The sequence below is a fragment of the Lissotriton vulgaris genome, chromosome 12 (assembly GCF_964263255.1).
Source record: "Lissotriton vulgaris chromosome 12, aLisVul1.2, whole genome shotgun sequence".
In the NCBI taxonomy this organism is placed as follows: domain Eukaryota; kingdom Metazoa; phylum Chordata; class Amphibia; order Caudata; family Salamandridae; genus Lissotriton; species Lissotriton vulgaris.
In genome coordinates, this window is record NC_141700.1 from 368,472,031 (window position 1) to 368,490,668 (window position 18,638).

At 44.6% G+C, this 18,638-nt stretch overlaps 1 protein-coding gene across 1 annotated transcript in view; it reads right to left on the reverse strand.

Moving 5' to 3' along the window:
• SLC7A10 (solute carrier family 7 member 10) overlaps positions 1-18,638 on the reverse strand; it is a 521,979-nt gene that overhangs the window by 93,865 nt on the left and 409,476 nt on the right. Inside the window, exons 6-7 of the mRNA XM_086945141.1 lie at positions 7,878-8,001; positions 7,681-7,784 (exon numbers count right to left, since the gene is read on the reverse strand). Coding sequence (XP_086801267.1) covers positions 7,681-7,784; positions 7,878-8,001 — 228 coding nt within the window. The remainder of the gene's footprint in view (positions 1-7,680; positions 7,785-7,877; positions 8,002-18,638) is intronic.

The following is an 18,638-nucleotide window of genomic DNA, read 5'->3' on the forward strand; positions in this document are numbered from 1 at the left end:
AAGGGATACGAAGGAGGAGCAAAACTGCCAGGGGGGGTTGGGGTTCCTTTGCCAGGGTTGTACATTATACACACCATACAATTCTTCACCAGACGTTCAGCACACTTCGTAATACCATCATTCTTCCACACATCAGCCAACAACTTGCAAATACCTTTCGCGCTAATATGTGCTAACCCATGTGCCATTGTCACAACGGCTAGTACATACGCATCCGGTAACATCCATCTTTTCTGATCCGACAAATCAATCCAACAACCATTCGCATCCAACCTTCCCGTACTTTCTTTCCATTTCGTCTTTTCAGTGTCGGTGGCCTCATTCTGAATTGCTTTCACGCTCTCTATAGTATTCTCACACATACTCGATTCTGTAGGCCACCTAACCGAACTCGTCACATACATTCGAGTGCTAAGGTTCCGGGCAGTCTCCTTAGCAATCTCATCTGCAAACGCGTTACCACGACCAACATCATCCGTCACCTTACGGTGCGCACTACACTTAACAATCGCAACCTGAGCAGGCAAAGTCAATGCATCCAAAAGATCGTTCACGAGCTGGCCATGCTGTATTTTCGTGCCATGCGACGTGAAGAAACCACGCTCTCGCCACAACCGTCCAAAGCTATGCGCTACACCGAAAGCACACTGACTATCGGTGTACACATTCACACGTTTATCGTTTGCTAATACACATGCTCTAGTAAGAGCAATCAGCTCTGCAGCTTGGGCAGAATTCTGATTCAATCTCGCAGTCTCAACCACAGTATTCAACGTTACAACAGCATAAGCAGTAGTCACATCACCATTCGGCAATTTGAAACATGACCCATCCACATACAGGGTGCCGTCAGGGTCTTCCAATGGGGTGTTTTTAAGGTCCACTCGACCTTTCGTTTCCTCCTCTGTACGCAAGTAACAGTCATGTCCTGTTACTGCATCTGACTCTGCACTAATTGGTAACAAAGTTGCCGGATTTAGGACATTACAACGTTTTATCTGAATATGGCTTGCCAAGAGCGTCAATTCGTACCCAGACAACCTCGCACTCGTCAAGTGCTGAGTTTTCGTTCGATTCAAAAGAGTATCGACTGCATGCGGAACCATCACCGTAAGCATATTATCCATGACCAATCCTGCTGATTGTCGGATAGAGACCGCAGCTGCCGCAGTTGCTCTCAAACAACTCGGCAATGCTCTAGCTACTGGGTCTAAGGTCGAGGAAAAATATGCACATGGACGTTGCTTACCACCAAAAGGTTGCGTTAAGACACTCAACGCACAACCTTCCCTCTCGTGAACATATAACGTGAACGGCTTGCTGTAATCAGGGGTACCTAACACAGGAGCCGAACACAATGAATCACGTAGTTCAGAAAAACTTTTCTGACATTCTTCCGTCCATGGTAAAGGAGTTGGAACATCCTTGCACGTAAGAGCCACCAATGGTTTCGCTAGCAATGAAAAATTTGGAATCCACTGCCTGCAGTACGACGTGATACCTAGAAAGGCACGCACATCTCTCTGGGTTTGTGGCACAGCCATTCGTGCAATCGCTGCAATTCTCTCTGGGGTCAATCTCCTTCCCTCCTTTGACAATAAGTGACCTAGATAGGTTACTTCTTGACAACAATATTGGAGTTTAGAAGGTGACACCTTGTGATTTAACTCACAGAGATGTTGCAGCAACGATACCGTAGCAATTTTGCAAATGTCCTGAGTATCAGCAGCCACCAATAAGTCGTCGACATATTGGATTAAAGCCGCACCAACCGGCAACCTAAACGCATCTAATTGACCCTTCAAAGCTTGACTGTAAATCGATGGACTTTCACAGTAGCCTTGAGGAGCGCGTTTGAAGCGGAAGCTACGTCCACCAAGAGAGAAACCGAAAAGGTCCCTGCTCTCTTCGGCAATCGGGATGCTGAAAAACGCATTTTTCAAATCAATCACCGAAAACCATGAAGCAGTAGCTGGAATCAGAGTCAGTAGCGCCGTGATGTCAGGCACAACAGGGAATTGAGGAACCACAATTTTATTTACCTCCCGTAAATCGATAACAAAACGATAAACAGGCGGTTTGGTAGGATCAGTACGTTTAAGAATGGGCAGTACAGGGCTATTGCACACGTTTCCCCGAGTCTCCTCAATAACATCTTTCTCGATCAAATCATAGATGATCGCTAACAACGCTCGTTCACCATCAAGGGAGATACGGTACTGGGGAATACGTGGCAATCGCACATTCGATTTCAACTGAACAACATAAGGGGAGATATCAAGCAGGCCCACATCGTTTGGACCCGTCGCCCACAAAGACGCAGGAAGAGAATCCAATTCCGGTGGAAGCTTATCGAGGGACAAATACATGGGAGAGACTACTTTCTCTCCGAACGTAAGCTTTACACCCGCAGGAGAACAATACAAAGTTGCATACAGACGTTTAAGCAAATCCAGACCCAAAAGATTTTCACCACAACCAGTGGTTAAAATCAACGGAGCTTCGAGCTCACGAGGCCCAATTTTAAGGGGCAAAGGGCGCGAAACTGGATTGCTAACGGGGGCGCCAGAGAATCCAACGGATACATTTGTTAAGCCAGACAAAGGTGCGCCAGGGAGTTTCGAATGCATGATAGAACTTTTCGCTGCACCAGTGTCCAACAGAAAAGGCTCAACGACGCCCGATGTAGCAACTGCGACGTAAGGCCCTCTCTGATCGACCTGAACTGATACCACTCCCTCTCCTTGTCTTTGGCTGTCCTAGTAATTACTGTCGTCAGTTCCCTGATCGACGTAATAATCGTCTACATTGTACTGCGCAGATCGTCCTTGTGATGATCCACGTTGATCGAAACAATTATTAGAATTTGATGAATTGTCAGAGCGGTCGTTCTGAGCACCACGACCTCTACCACGTGATGCATTCTGTGAACCACCACGGCCTCCTCTAGATGAATTACCACTATTACGATCATTTAAAGCAGGACAATCAAATTTAATGTGTCCCTCCTGTCTACAATAAGCACATTGATTGTACCCTAATGAAGATCTGTTGAAAGAGGAATCATTACGCGATTGCGATCGATTCGATTGCGACTGTGATCTATTCTGCTGAGACGCATTCTGATTAGAACGCGGCGGATATGCTTGTTGTAACAACACTTTAGTTTTCAGCTCTTTTGTCTTTTTATCAGCGCGGTCAGTTTCCTCTTTTTCTCTATTTTCGTAATATTGTGCCGTAGCCAGAATCTGAGCTGAGGTAGAAACGGCCCACGCACTTTCTGAATTCTTCAATTTATTGCACAAGTCGGGCAATAAGTTCGATACAAATTTATCAACAAACAACCTCTGTCCACCCTCAGTACCCATATCCTGTCCACTATGATCAACGAATGTTTCCTCAAACCTCGTAAAGAAGTCTGAAACACTCTCATCTTTCTTTTGCTTACAGGCTGACAACTTATCCCAATTTACCTTCACAGCTGGCATGAGCGTTTTCATTAACGTAATGATTCGCTGGGGAAGAAGTTCAATCAACTGATCGGGTTTAGTAGCAGCCGCTTGTCCAGCGTCTGCCGCTGTAATAGCAGCCCAATCACCACCTAATTCATTTGTGTGATCTTGGTGACGAATCTTGGCCCATACCGGTTGCGGTACGACATTGCCAAACAACATGTCGATATCGGCAAGATTCATTACCGTAGCATCTACGAGCTGCGATAATTCCTTATAATACCCAGCAGGATTTTTGCGAGGATCGGGCAAAGTTTGTTTCACCTGAAGCACTTCCGATCGTTTCCATGGGAGATGTATCCATATTCTCTGGAAATGCGCCGGTATGATGTTATTAACATCGGTATTATCAGCAGGTACCCAAACCGGCGGAACTTCACGCATAGGATATTGACCAGACTCAGCTTGTTGGCGTTCAAGATCCTCTACAAACAGTGCGTGAGGAATGGGAGCTAGACGGAAAGACAACAACTGCTCGATAGCACGTCGGACATTAGTATCGACTATCAGTCCAGTTGCGAACTGAAGCCGAAGATTAGACAGGGCGGTCAGCACCTCGTCAGGCGCAACAGCCGCTATCTGATCATGTAAAAGTTTACACATTTCGTCAAACACATATCTCTGAGTCGGTATGTTGAATTGACTAAATGTTTCAAGAACAACACGGGATGGATTTCTCTGCGGATTGTCTATCCAACTCATCGCCATATTGTATAGCGCAGCGCGTTCCCTATTACCAGGAAGCTGACTACGCCTCTGCGGTGGACCAGCAGACCCAAAAACAGGTCCGAGCGACTGAAAGAAGCTAGCCGCAATGGGAGAATTACGATTACGAGTAGAGGGACAAGAGTAAGACACAGGACTAACAAGAGAAGGAGTTGAGACATTAGCAACGACAGGGGTTAACAACACAGGAGCAGTAGTGTGAGCAGGAGTATGTGGAAGCGGAGGAGCAGTAGGAATAGACACAGGCACAGGAGCGGGAACAGTCGGAAGAGCGGGTGCAGGTTGAGGAATAGGTGGAGGAATAACAAGTGGGGGAACAGGTACGGCAGGGACCACAGGAACTGCGGTACCCTGTACGTACGGAGGTGGCGACTTCATAAGATAGGACATTAAAGGATCCTCAACTGCCTCTTCCTTCTTATCCGACTCCGTAGGCAAAGCAGGATAGCATTTATCTATGGTCATACGCTGCAGCCTCTCAAACACTTCCTTATCCTTCTCCTCCTTATCACGCTGAAACTGCTCAGCTTTCTTTACAATAGTAGCAACATTATCTCGCTCACTACGCTTATTCTGTCTGATCTCTTTCTGTCGGGCTTCTTTGCGCCACAACCGAAAGGCATCAAACATGGCCGGCCTAGATTTACGTTCGAACAACTTAATTTCCAAATTATCTAAGATCGACGCTTCGAAGCTACCGTGAGGTGGCCAACGAAGATCGCCGTCTTTCTTTGTATATTTTATCCAATAATCGTTAAAAGCAATCGGGCCTAGCCCATGTTTGCTATATAAGTCATAAGTAGGAGTTCCTACCGGAGGTATCGGACACGAGTCCTCCAGCAGGGAATCCGCCCCACAAGGTCTAAAACAACTAAACAAAGTACTGCGACCAGGCATCTTGCACGCTAGCCGAGTTTCACAAACTTCAAGGGTTACGAGATTTACCAAGTCCCAGCAAGAACAAAACCCTCGGTCTTTGGCGGCTGCAGTCGTCAAACAAATACAACAACAAAGTTACGCTAGCAAAGTGTCACCGACAAAAACACTCACACAGCGTGTACAACAACAACAAACCACTAGTGTTTACAACAAAGACACTCGCTAAAGTGTCTACAACCAAGGATTCTGGGAGCGACCCACAAATACTTAACTCAAAGATCAATGGCGTCCTCAGGAAGGCCCGTCAATCGTCTCGCTATACCAAGGTCTACGCCAGGCGCCAAAACAGGTCTACAGTCAGGGCAGCAGTCCGTCGCAGCCGTTAGGAGGCGGGAATCTTCGCGGGAAAAGTCTTCGGGCCACTTATTTCGACAACAGGATCGATGAAGCGGGGTGCACCTTCCCTCGGAGATTTCACACGAAGTTCCTCACGATCGTCGGGCTTGGACCGGTACCACTGATGCAGCCCCACGTTGGGCGCCAACTGAAGGACTGGGTTCTTTTGGACCCAGCGGTGCCAGGGCACAACACCTGAAACCTTCGTGGGTAACCTGCTCCGGCGTACAAGTCACAGAGACACGGGACACTTCCTTCGGCGTCAAAGAGTCAAGGTTTATTTACTGCAGGGAACACAGAAATCACGACAAGCACACCACGTGCAACTTGGGGAGACTGCTTCAAATTGGTTTTGTGGATCGCTCCTTTTATACAGTTTTTACCCATAGGCTAACATTGAACACAAAGGTTTACAACTCAGTTCCCACATCAAGCTCCCAGAGGGGTCGTTTTGGTCGCTTTGAAACATACAAGGTCCGGAACATAAGTGCGGAAACATTTGGCGGTTCCCAACTGAAAAAACCCATCTTCCCACCATTAGCAAATTCCAATCGGCAGTAAAGTACATCGAAACAGGAACGAAGACAGGTGCAGAGGAAGACGGAGACAGTGGGGAGATCGAAAAGGGTGTAAAAGGGGAGGTGCCGGGAAGCACGAGATACAGGCATCAAAGGGACGTGCCTAATGAGATGCACGGCTGAGACAATAAGGCCGTGCGGCAAGATGAGCCTCGAGCGGCGCCATCTGCCTTACAGTAGCAACCCCCTCGTCATAAAGACACTTTCAAAGGACATGTGTCTTCCGCAAATATCTTGGAAGTCCCAGGGTCGCGAAGCGGACAGCGTCCGTTCGCTGACTACTTGAGGGCAAGAGAAAAAATGGACGCCGTATCTAAGATGGAACCCGTGGGTACAGATGAAAAGCCCACGTAACAAACGAACGGTTTAAGTTAGCACAGTGAAACTGCGCACACTTACTAAACTCGTCATTTGCGGTTCATAGATACTAGACTCGACCATATTCGTGCGAGTCGAAAACACCACTTACAATCGTCACGGAACCTCAACTGGAAAGATTAAAATACACTGTTGGCAGCTCAGAGACATGCTAGCAAAATGATGCGTGGTTGGAACCACATACTCTGCGGTGTGAGAAGAGCCTCAGGAATTGAATGCTTTGTGGGATGGAGTAAAGGAACGTGCGAGGCATGTGAAATATGCATAGATGTTCCTAAAGTGAATATTCACTGTATATAAGGCAAGTGGTTTGAACCGCCTAGAGGTTCCTTAGATGAGATTGATTCTTTTTTTCTTTGAATAAATATGTGTTATTGTTTCTTCTGCCATATTCTATCAGTCACCAAACAGAATATATGGAAAGCAAACTAGAGAATGGATTAAAACGATATCCAACAGGCACTGAGCAATGGTAATAGAGAGAAATTGAGAGATGTTGGGAGACCATGCATTCTGCATATGTCAAGAGTGGATGCAGGGAATGCCCAGTCTTTTATTATATATGTTCTCTCAAATAATTTGTATGACTGCTTCTGTGGCAAAATGCAGAAATACCATTACTGTTTCAATACTTACCAACGAAATTTCTTCTGAGAAAACCACAGCCTCACTTATCAATCAAGCAGGGGCGCTTTTATCAACTGTTGCCCATTCTCAACTCGCTCCACTAGCTTTCAGTCAAGGAACAAAATCAATTATTGTGCTTGAGCCTAACTGCAAAGTCTACAACAACAATGTATCTCTCCAGTTGGATCACACCCATTCACCCCATGTATGTTTGCTTGTGGTAGCCTCGGAGACCTCTTTGTCGTTCGTCACATGATCACAGTGAAAGCATACTTCAAATCCTTCTGTCTGGGAGGGAGAGGATTGGCTTGATAGGAGCAACCTTATTGAAAGCTCTGTAAATCCTGTTCTCTTTCTGGGATACTGAAGAATTGGTTAATACCCAAAGCCTCTTAATAAATGTTTCTGCTTTCACACCTGTTCGCTCTACTCTCCACATCCTTTTGCTGAGGCACCTTGAAGCAATAGTGATATGTTGCACCTTAAAATACCCAACATAAAATATAGATTCAAATGGTTTATTATGCTTTTGGTTTAAAAGGAAGGCCTGTGTAAAACCCATTGCAATAAGCAATCCCACTTACCTTGATGAGGTAAATAGGTATCCATTTATTCCACCAAATGTGGACAGCGCGACTGATACCGGCATGATCCATGAAAAATAGCCCAGCAACTTTTCACCGAATGTCTGAAGTGAGAGAAGGCAGACTTTTGAAAATGCAGAGCAAGGTGTAGCACAGATATAATGACATGTTGTAAGGGTTTAGGGTGTCATACTTACAACTGCTACTGCGTTTGAAGCCAGGAGCTCTTGAGGTGACATGGCAGTGAAATATGCTATATTCGTGAAGGTGTACACAAATGTCACCAATGGAATAGATATAAATATGGCACGAGGTAGGTTCCTGCCAAAAGAATGCAGAGTTTAAAAGCAAGGTTAAAAACTTCCGTTAACTTTTCAGCAGGTTTTACTGCAATGGTTATAATACATTCTACAGAATCTATGAATCTATATGCAAACAGGCACTGGCAAAGCACATTTGTCTGACGTTTGTTGGGGGAAGTGTTGGGTAAGAGGTATGCAGATTTATGTGTTGACTCCAGCAGTCCTAGAAGAGAAAATCCCATTACTGAAGTAACATATTGGGTTGCAACAATGTTGAATATGGAGTTCTTCCCTTTTGCTGATCAGACTGCATTAGCAGAGTTCCCCTTTACTCTAAAAGAAGTGTGCTATGAAAAGGAGTAGAGATATGGAATTTGTGGTAAACTTAACAGGCATATACAACAAATATTGCCTAATAGATACCTTTGACGACACAGTATTTTTATTACATCTTTAAAAAAGGCTGTAAGAGTGCATGCCTTTACTTTGTGAACAAACAAAAAAGCAAGCAATCCAATATCATGTTATCCTAACAGCAAAGTAAACCACATAAATGCAGTCGGAGGCCAACTCGAAAGAGATTACTGTCTTGAAAGGGAATGAGATCCTATTAAAGGAAAAGATGGAATCCTTAGAAAACAATCAGAGAAGAAACAACCTCCGTATTTTAAAAATCCCGGAATGGACAGAGGGAGAGGATATTAAGGCTTTTGTTGCTCATTTGATTAAATTGGTAGTGCATATGGAATGCTCTGAAAAAGATCTGGTTAAGGACATGCAGAGAACTCATAGAGACACTTTCAGGTTAAAATCAAAACCCAGGAGTAAGCATGGGCGGAAAATCCGTTCCGCTCGCGGATTTTGAGGATTTTCGGTAAATTCGCAATCCGCGAGATTCACGAATTTCCCGCAAAATCCACGAGCGGAACGGATTGGGTCAAAAGTTCAAGCTAACTTTTTGTAACTATTTTAGAATGCGCCGGCAAGCTGCCAGAGCCTCTAAAATAGTTACAACAAGTCAGCTTCAACAGGAAGCACTAATAGATAAAGTAAAGCAGGTGCTAGAGTTGAATCTCAAATTCAGTTACACAATCATTAATCACCCCAAACTTGGGGTGATTAATGACTGTGTAACTTAATTTGACCTTCAACTCAAGCACCTGCTATACTTTATCTATTAGTGCTTCCTGTTGAAGCTGCCTTATGGCTGAGGGCAGAAAGGCACAAAGTGGGACAGAGGGCATGAGTTAGGCAGAGGGCAGAAGGGCACAGAAACCAGTGGGGCAGAGGGCAAAAGGGCACAAACAAGAGTGGGGCAGAGGGCAGAAAGGCACAAAAACAAGTGGTACAGAGGGCAGAAGGGCATAAAAAACGAGAGGGTGGCAGTGATGAACCAGGCGAAAAAAAAACCGCGAACACGCAAAGCGCCCCGCGAATACGCAAAATTTCCCCTCGAACACTCAAAAATAAAAAATACGCAAATTCGCGCGAATTTGCGAATTTTGCAGACTGCGAATTCGCAAATTCGCGGATCGCTAATTCGCAAAATTCGCCCATGCTTACCCAGGAGAATCCTGGTTAATTTTCTTACCTATAAAATAAAGGAGGAAATACTATCAAGAGCCTTAAGGCAGAAATATTTGCAGTAGATGGAATAAATTTCGATATTAGATCTGATGTCAGCCAATAAGCAATGGGAGTTTGGTAACCTGATTGAACCTTTTAGAAAATGGGGAGCGACAGCACAAGTAAGGTTTTCTGCTTGTCTGAGAGTGATGCATAATAAAAAATGCAGACCTTTCACAGGGTAGACGATGCTGAGGAATTCCTTAGATGTCTGTCAGGTACTGAGGTGAGGTAGGAAAGTAGAGATTGGTTTTCTTTATATACAACTTTTTTTTGACTACCTACTGACAGTCTCTACCCCCCTAGCTGTAAGTTGAGATTTTCTTTAGTGCCTCTTTTGTTGTTTTTGTTTAATTTTTTGCCGGTATTCGTGCCGTATGCACTTAACTTCTGAATAGAGAATCACTTGTTTCACTGGGATGTATAAATTTATAGAATAGGTCTCTAAACCTCGGAAAAGTCTCCTAAGGCTTAGGCTATGAAGAAGGAAGAGGAGAGTTTTCCAGGGAAGGGAAGGAAGATGATACAGGTTGAGTTGTATGCACAGGTGGGGGAGCAGAGGAATAAAATGCAAAAAAATATTTGTCCCCAATTAAGATTATGGAACTCCGGAAGCAAGGGACTGAAGAGAGTAAAGATTAGAAGATGAGTATAAGACGGGAGGCTCAGATAGAGCTATTATCTTGGAATGTTAATGGCCTCAGGGTAAAGCAAAGAAGAGAAAAGATCCTGCAATAGATAAGAGCTGCCCCAGACCAAATTATATTCCTCCAAGAGACCCATCTAACCAGCAAAGAAATTACCGTATTTTCCGGCGTATAAGACGACCCGGCGTATAAGACGACCCCCGACTTTGGCAGAAAAATTTTAGGTTTAGTGCTATACTCGCCGTATAAGACGACCCCCCACTTCCAGCGCAGCATAGCCATTCCGAGTATGTACCGGTATTTTGAACTTACCGTATTAGTCTAGTCCTCCTCCCTGTGGGTGAGCAGTAAGGCTTTATCAGTGGGCAGTGGGTACCTATAAGCGTTTATTTTACAAACTGAAAGACTGAACGCAAAGAAATTGGTTGTAGAAACAATCTTGCTTTACTCGGAAACATTTTATTTAAAACCATATCAAAAACTGTCACTTCTGAATAACGGCAAACATAAATAACGTAGTGCATGAAACAGTGCAAGTGCATTAAACGTTCCATAACTTCCCATAAATCCAAGCGATTTCTACAGGATTTATAACGTTCCCTTTAAAAACCTTCAAAATCCTCCTCTTCGTCATCTGATCTCATAAGTAAGTCTATGAGATCTTGTGGTACATCTGTAAGGCAGTCATCGTATGGATCTTGTACCAATTCCGTATCAGATGATGTGGTCTCTTCTTCGGCATCCTCTTCACCTTCCCACAGATAGTCGTCCTCCATACCATCTAATGAGTTCGATATGCCACACTTCTTGAAAGACTTTATGACTGTTTCTGCATCGATGTCGTTCCAGGCCTTTATGACAAAGTTGCACAAAACATCCAACTGTGGCGCACGCATGTTTCCTCCTTTTGTGAATGTTTTTTCACCGCTAACCATCCACTCATTCCACTGTTCTCGGATGCGATCTTTAAATGGCTTGTTTAGGCACACATCCAGTGGCTGCACCAACGATGTCAGTCCTCCAGGTATAACAGCAGCATCCGTTTTCAGTCTTGCCAGCCTTTGCTTGGTGCTGGGAGTTAAATGAGCCCTGAACATATCCCACACCAGTAGACTACGCCTTTGTAGAAGTCCACCTGGTCGCCTGCTCCATACGTTATCAAGCCATAGCTTTACCCCTTCTTCATCCATCCATCCTTTCTCATTAACATGCACAAAACAACCAGCAGGAAACTTAAGTTTCGGCATTGTTTTCCTTTTAAAAATAACCATTGGCCTCAGTTTGCCACCATCAGCTGTGCATGCAAGTACCACAGTGAAACTGGACTTCTCATGTCCTGTTGTTTTTATTAAAATTGTCTTTTCGCCTTTTTGATGGACAGTTTTGTTGGCGATCATATCAAAATTCATCGGAGTTTCATCCATGTTTCCGATGCTACTTAGCGCATACACATGTTCATTGCGCAGCCTAATGACGTAGCGATGGAAGCTATGCATTTTGGCATCAAGATCCGCTGGTAATTTCTGGGCAATTTTTGTCTTTTGCCGCAATACCAGATTATGCCTTCCCAAGAATCTGGTACACCAGGACACAGTGGCCTTAAATCTGTGGCTGAGATCGGGATTAGATTTGGCCCACTGAAGTGCAACCAAGCGGATTTTATTTCGGGTCACGACATACCCGCTTTGCCGATGCTCGGCCACCATGTCTGCTACATGCTTTTCCAGTTCTGGCCAATGTGGGGTGCCTCTTCTTAGTGCACACTTGCCCCTTGGCATACTCCGCAATGCTTGCTCATTTGCTCTCCAGGCCCGAACCATCTTCTCTGTCACTCCATATTGCCTAGCAGCAGCACAGTTATTATGTTCCGTGGCAAAAGCCACAACTTTGAGTTTGTAGCTGGCTTCATATTTTCTTCTCCTTGCCACTGCTGGAGCCTTGCTGAGTTCTAGACTGCCAGCCATTTGCTCTGGATGCGCTGCTGGAGCCTTGCCGGGTTCTTCGCTGTCTGCCATTTGCACGGAATGTGCTGCTGGAGCCTTGCCGGGTTCTTGACTGTCAGCCATTTGCACTCGATGTACGGTACTGGTGCTGTACAGAATGGACAGGTGCAGAGACTGTCTTCAACACCACACGTACGGTACGGCAAATACGCTATCTGGTCACGAGACTGTTTTTCCTCTTAGCAACAACCAGCCAATCACGGCAAGTGCTCTACTGCCTTCGGGAACATTCGGGAACATTGTACAGTCCCCTTTCTATGCCACGCCCATGCCAAGGGGAGAGGTGAGCGTGCCAAAACGTGCCAAACGTGCCAAACGTATCAACACACTGGGCGCTGCCATCTTCGGCGTTGGCTGCCCATTACCATGTACCGTGTTTCGGACGTCCTGCTGCCTCGTCCTGCTGCCTCGTCTGCCTGGGGATGTGCAAGCGGTTGGAGGCGCGTGTACAGCGGCAGCGGCAGTCGAGGTAAGACTCATGGCGCCATTTGCTCGCTTGTGAAGCGGTTTGACACCTTCGAGTGAAGTCCTTGCTATGAAAAAAACGCTCGCTTTCGATACTTCATGGCGCGGGGCCTGGGTGTGGACGTTGCCAGGGTCGGTGGCTGTATTTTTTGACATAAGGTGTGTTGTTTCTTGTTATTTCCTATTGTGAAGCGGTCTGACACCTTCGAGTGAAGTCCTCGCTATGACAAAAACACGCTCGCTTTCGATACTTGCACAATTCATGGCGCGGGGCCTGGGTGTGGACGTTGCCAGGGTCGGTGGCTGTATTTTTGGACGTTGCCAGGGTCGGTGGCTGTATTTTTTAACATAAGGTGTGTTGTTTCTTGTTATTTCGTATTGTGAAGCGGTCTGACACCTTCGAGTGAAGTCCTCGCTATGAAAAAGCGCATGAAAAAATACCATAAAATTTTATACCCGGCGTATAAGACGACCCCCGACTTTCCAGAAAATTTTAAGGGGTTAAAAGGTCGTCTTATACGCCGGAAAATACGGTACTGAGATCTTAAAGTCTAGAAGATGGCTTCAGAATGTGATGTTTACAGATCATCAACTCTCTATAAGAGTGGTGATCTTTGTGAAAACCAACCGTCAGATAATTATTGAAGAAAGTAGAGGAGATAAGTCTGTCAGATGGGTGATTGTCAAAGTCAGATGTTCTAACCAGATGTACAATATTGTTGGCTATTATGCCCCAAACGTAGACAATTCTACCCTGTTTAGTAACTTACTCTTGGAGATTCTGGACTTCCCGGACCCCATTGTTATGGCAGCCGATTTCAATGTGGTCCTAGATGATAGGCCAGATCGTTCCACCAAAAGTAGAGCGACAACACATAATGAATCACGCTCCTTAATAATAAACTCATTAAAAATTCTAGGTTGGTGTGATATTTGGAGGAAAAGACAGGGATCCCTAAAGAGTTTCACTTTTAACAATAAAAATATGGACGCCAATCGAGAATAGACTTTTTTTCATCTATAAAGGGCCAGGTTAGGGATGCCAGTCTTATAGGATCTCATTTGTCTGATCACTTGGCTATATCCTTACTTTTGGTCCCCCCAAATATGGTGAGCCAAAAGAGATGGACTATCGATCGTACCATACTGTCGGATGAAGGGATGATAGAGAAACTGGGGCTGGAATCTCAAGAGATTTTTTAACATAATCTAGATAGTGCCCCAATAGGTATAGTATTGGATGCTTACAAGGCCTTCTTGAGAGGGAGGATAACATCTATCCAATCTTACAAAAATAAGCAATGGAGAGCACAAATAGCTAATATTGAAGACCAGATTAAGCGGCTAGAACAACAGATACAGGGAAAAAAATAGTACAGGAGTCTGGAGCAGTTGGTATTGAGGCCCTTAAAATGGAGTTGGTTGGCGTTCTGGAAAAAAGACTTCAGGAAAGATGGCAAGCCCCATTTTAACTACAGAGAGGGCTGTGGTAAGCTACTTGCCTGAAGATAAAAAATGACCAAGTAAGCCATTTTATAAAAGAATTAAAGTTTGATGGGTCAGGATGCCTAACTAGGTCATGTGAGGGTATAGAAGAGGCCTTATTAAATCCCTTTGGGGAAGTGTGCTCCGAAAATGTATCTACATGGGGCGAGGAAGTGAGAGAGTGGCTGGGTCAAGAAGCTCCCCACAAGGTGTCTGAAACACAGAGGGAAGTAATTAATAGCCCAATAGCAGATTCCGAAATTAGAAATGTTATTAAAGCAGGAAAAGCGAATAAGCCTGCAGGTCAAGATGGTCTTCCAGTTGAAGTATATGAAAAACTGGAGAGATTTTTAGTCCCGGTGATGGTCAGGCTATTTACTGAGACTTTTGAATGTGGTAGGGAGAACCCACACTCCTGGAATGATGCCATTGTCACGCTTATCCTCAAAGCGGATAAACCACCTAACTGTTGTGACTCCTTTAGACCTATCTCACTGCTTAACTCAGACTGCAAGATCTTTACGAAAATATTAGCAGATAGGCTGAGTGGGGTTTGGAGGTGCTACTACACGAGAACCAGAAGGGCTTTGTGCGTGGCAGGGGAATTAAAGAACTTACTTATTACCTAATTGGAGCTGTTGATATAGCAACCACATTCAAAATACCACTGGCAGTTATTACAGTGGGCGCAACAAAGGCATTCGACCAGGTGAATTGGACTTATCTGCAGGAAATTTTGCGGCTTTCTAACTTGGGGGAGAACTTCTGTAAGGCAACAGCTCTCTTATATAAGAATCTGACAGCTAGGGTTTTGGTGAATGGAAACATATCTAATAGTTTTAAAATCTATTGAGGACCAGGCAGGGATGTCCGCTGTCCCCCTTAGTTTTTAAAACGTTTTAATCTGTACATTGAACCACTGGGTGAAAAGATAAGAGGGCTTGAGAGCATACTTCCTTTTGGATTTCAAGGATGGGAGGAAAAAGTAGGGCTTTATGCCGACGATTTAGTGGTCTACTCCTCAGATCTCAATACAGCTCTACCAACAGTATATGACTTGGCATCAAGGTTTGGGCGGCTCTCAGGCTATGAAATTAATGAAAAGACAACTGTTGTAATGAAGTGGATTATAAAATCGCAACTGAGCTGTGTGAAGGAAGAAATTAGGTATTTAGGCATCAAAATTGTGCAGAAAATAGAACAAATCCCAGAAATTAACTTTCAAAAGGTTAACAAGGCAGTGGGGAAACTTTTGCTTAGCTGGTCCCACCTTCCGCTAACAATTTATGGCAGAGTTAATCTTGTAAAAATGACAATCCTTCCCAAGTTTACTTTCTTGTTTCAAAATATCCCAATGGCCTTTAAAGAAGAGTGGCCTAAAAAATCTCAATCAAAGATTACTAGCTTTATTTGGGCGTCAAAAGGTACGAGATTTGCTTGGAAAAAGCTTAGATGGCAATATTATAAAGGGGGCCTACGACTCCTAGATCTTTCCTATTATGCCTGGGTTTTTCATAAAGGGAGTAAATGTCTGCTAGGCAAACAAGATAGTTCTGATATGGGCAAAATATTTAAAAAGATATGTTATCCGATGTAGAACGGGGTGAGCAGGTTTTTACACATAAATATGGAGACCCACACTATTTAAAAAAAAATGCTGCTTAAGACTTTGCAAAGTTTTGCAATAACCTGGTATAACATCAGGTAAGAATCTAATATTAACTACTATAGTGAATTAGCCCCTGTTTGGGACTCTCCGGGATCTTCAGAGTGGTCAAAGGACAGATTGGCTTGTCCATTAAAAGAAGCAGGGATAAAAACCTGGGGACAATTGATTGTAGGTGGAGTATTGATTCCCTGGGAGGAGGCCCAGGAGATAGCTAAGGGGCAACTGTCAAGATTCAAATATCTTTAAATAAAGAGTTGGAGCCTTACTGATGGGCTAAACGCGGGACATTACAATGAACTAGAATCTTCAATAAAATCTGAAGGATCCTGTGGAAAAGAGGTGGCAAGATGGTATGGGATCCTAGTGGAGAGTTCGATGGAGACTTTAAGTTACCAGCAACACTGTGGGAAAAGAGCTTGCCAGGAGAGCACCTAACAGAATTATGGGAAGTATCTCTTGTGACATGCTGTACTCCACGGTATGCGTTGCAAATTTAAGGCGGAACCACCTTTTCTGTCTCCACAGGGTCTACTGGACACCATATAAGCTGACAAAATTTGTGAAAGGCGTTACGCCCGAGATTCCCCAAGTGTGGTAATGAAAAAAGCAATGACTAACATATATTTCTGGATTGCCCGGAACTCCACGTATTTTGGCTGGACGTGAGTAACACGATATCTTTAATACTTGGAGTGTTGCTCCAGGTAAGCAAATCTCGTGTCTTTTTTGGGCTCCCGGATAACTATGAATCATTGTCACAAAACACCCCAAAAATTATTTTCTACTTAATACTGCTTGCCCGTAGGGAAATTTGTAAGAATTGGACAAATGCTTTGACCTCAAGTAAAGCAGAATGGCTGGCCTCAATAAAATATATTGGCCAGCTAGATAGAGCTATTGAGCTTAAGCACAATGAGTTCTGGATCCCCTATTAGAACTGGGTAAATTCCGGTATTTAATTACAGTCCAATGATTAGGCATTTATACCATTTTTGCTTGATTACTCTGGTTGTAGCCTTGAAGAGGGTCAGGTCGAAAGATAGGCTTCCTATGGTTGGAGTACAAGAAGCAAGGTATAGAGTTACCCATCTTAGGTCTAATAACAAAAGGACTCTGGACGGTGCTACTTTTAGGGAGACCCGGGAGCTCGTGTTTTCTTACCTTTTGTGGACCTGGGCTGATGAGGACAAAAGAAAAAATAAATAAAGGTGCAATGGCTACCCGTGAGTAGCATTGTAACTTACACTAGGCCAAGGCAACCACATAGTAAGCACTCTATGCGCAAAATCGCCATAAAGAAGCAATTAAAGTCTAACCGTGGCAACAAAGTAAACACATCACAGTATACACAATGGGCCTTGATTAGAAGCTGAAACTCATGTCTCATCTGCAATCTAACAAAAAATCTAGTTGATGTCTCATCAATAACACCTAATGGGTACACAAATGGGACAATGTAACTCATTTAAATGCCATCAGCGTCATGGACAGCTCAGACGAGCAATGGCAAACAATGAAAAACACATGAAAGCCAATGGCTGAAGGGGCTGACCACTCTTTCTGTGTAATTAATTTTCATGTACTTTACTTTTAACTTGTGTGTGAATGACGAGAAGGTTTCATCATCAGATTAGCCCAGTGGCGGCAGGTATGATTAGCAGGTGGCAAGGAGGGGGGAGAATTCCGGGAGGGTAGGGTCACGCTTGGTGCAATAATAGCAAGAAAATAAAAACTTACCTTGCAACCGGCCGGGTCCCGCATCTCTGCTCCTGCTCTCCTCGTACACGTCCAGAAACAGGAAGCAGGCCCACTGACCAATAACAGCACTGCAATGCAGCATTGTGATTGGTAAGCACCCAGGCTTCTCAGACCAATCACAACGCTGCAATGCAGCATTGTGTTTAGTTTTGAGTATCCTGGTTCGATACTCAACCTGGGAATGGGGGGCTCTGCATGTTCTCCATGCAGGTTGTAATGCAGCCTGCATGGAGAATGGGAAAAAGTGGCATGACTGGTTTGGGCGGTGTGAGAAGGCTGACCAAACAGTCACTGTGCACTTAGGAGTGGACAAACCACTCCTCCTCTGGCCTGCTCCAAGAGCAGAGCAGCCCCGATAACCCACCCGCCCACAAAGCAGCAGGAAACAGCATAACATGATAATAATGCAAAGTTAATATCATTTTATGTTTCTACTTCACACTGCTTCAAAACAGTGGGGTGACGCTCCGCCACCATAGCGGAGGAGCCACCACTGGTTTAGCCTGAGGATGTGACCATTTCGTCCAAGCACCCTCTACATGAAATTCCTCTGTTGCTCGCACCAGAGAGATTTCCTTTTTTAGTTCAGACTGCTAAGAAAGAGCTTCTCCAGCAAACCAAGAGTTTCTTTTTTTTTTGTAATGATGATCAGCATGAATGGCATGCTGACGTCATTACAAAAACAGCGAAAGTAAAATAACACGATCAGCTCAGTTACTGACAATTACATTAGTGCTCGGAGAATATTTCAGCCCGCTGAGCACTGATTTACACGTGGGGGTATTGTTAGGAGGAACAGAATGTCCCCTTTCCATTGGTGTCCCTCCCTAGTGGATCCTTGCTTGGGAATTCCCACAGCAGTATGATCCACAAGCAGGGATACACCCAGACACCAGGGAGTAGTTTTGGAGGAGAGGAGCAGCCTCCCTGGCAATGGGCTAGTGCTCCCCCTCCCCATACCGAAAAGGTTTTCTGACTGCTCCCCTTGGGAGGCAGATTCATG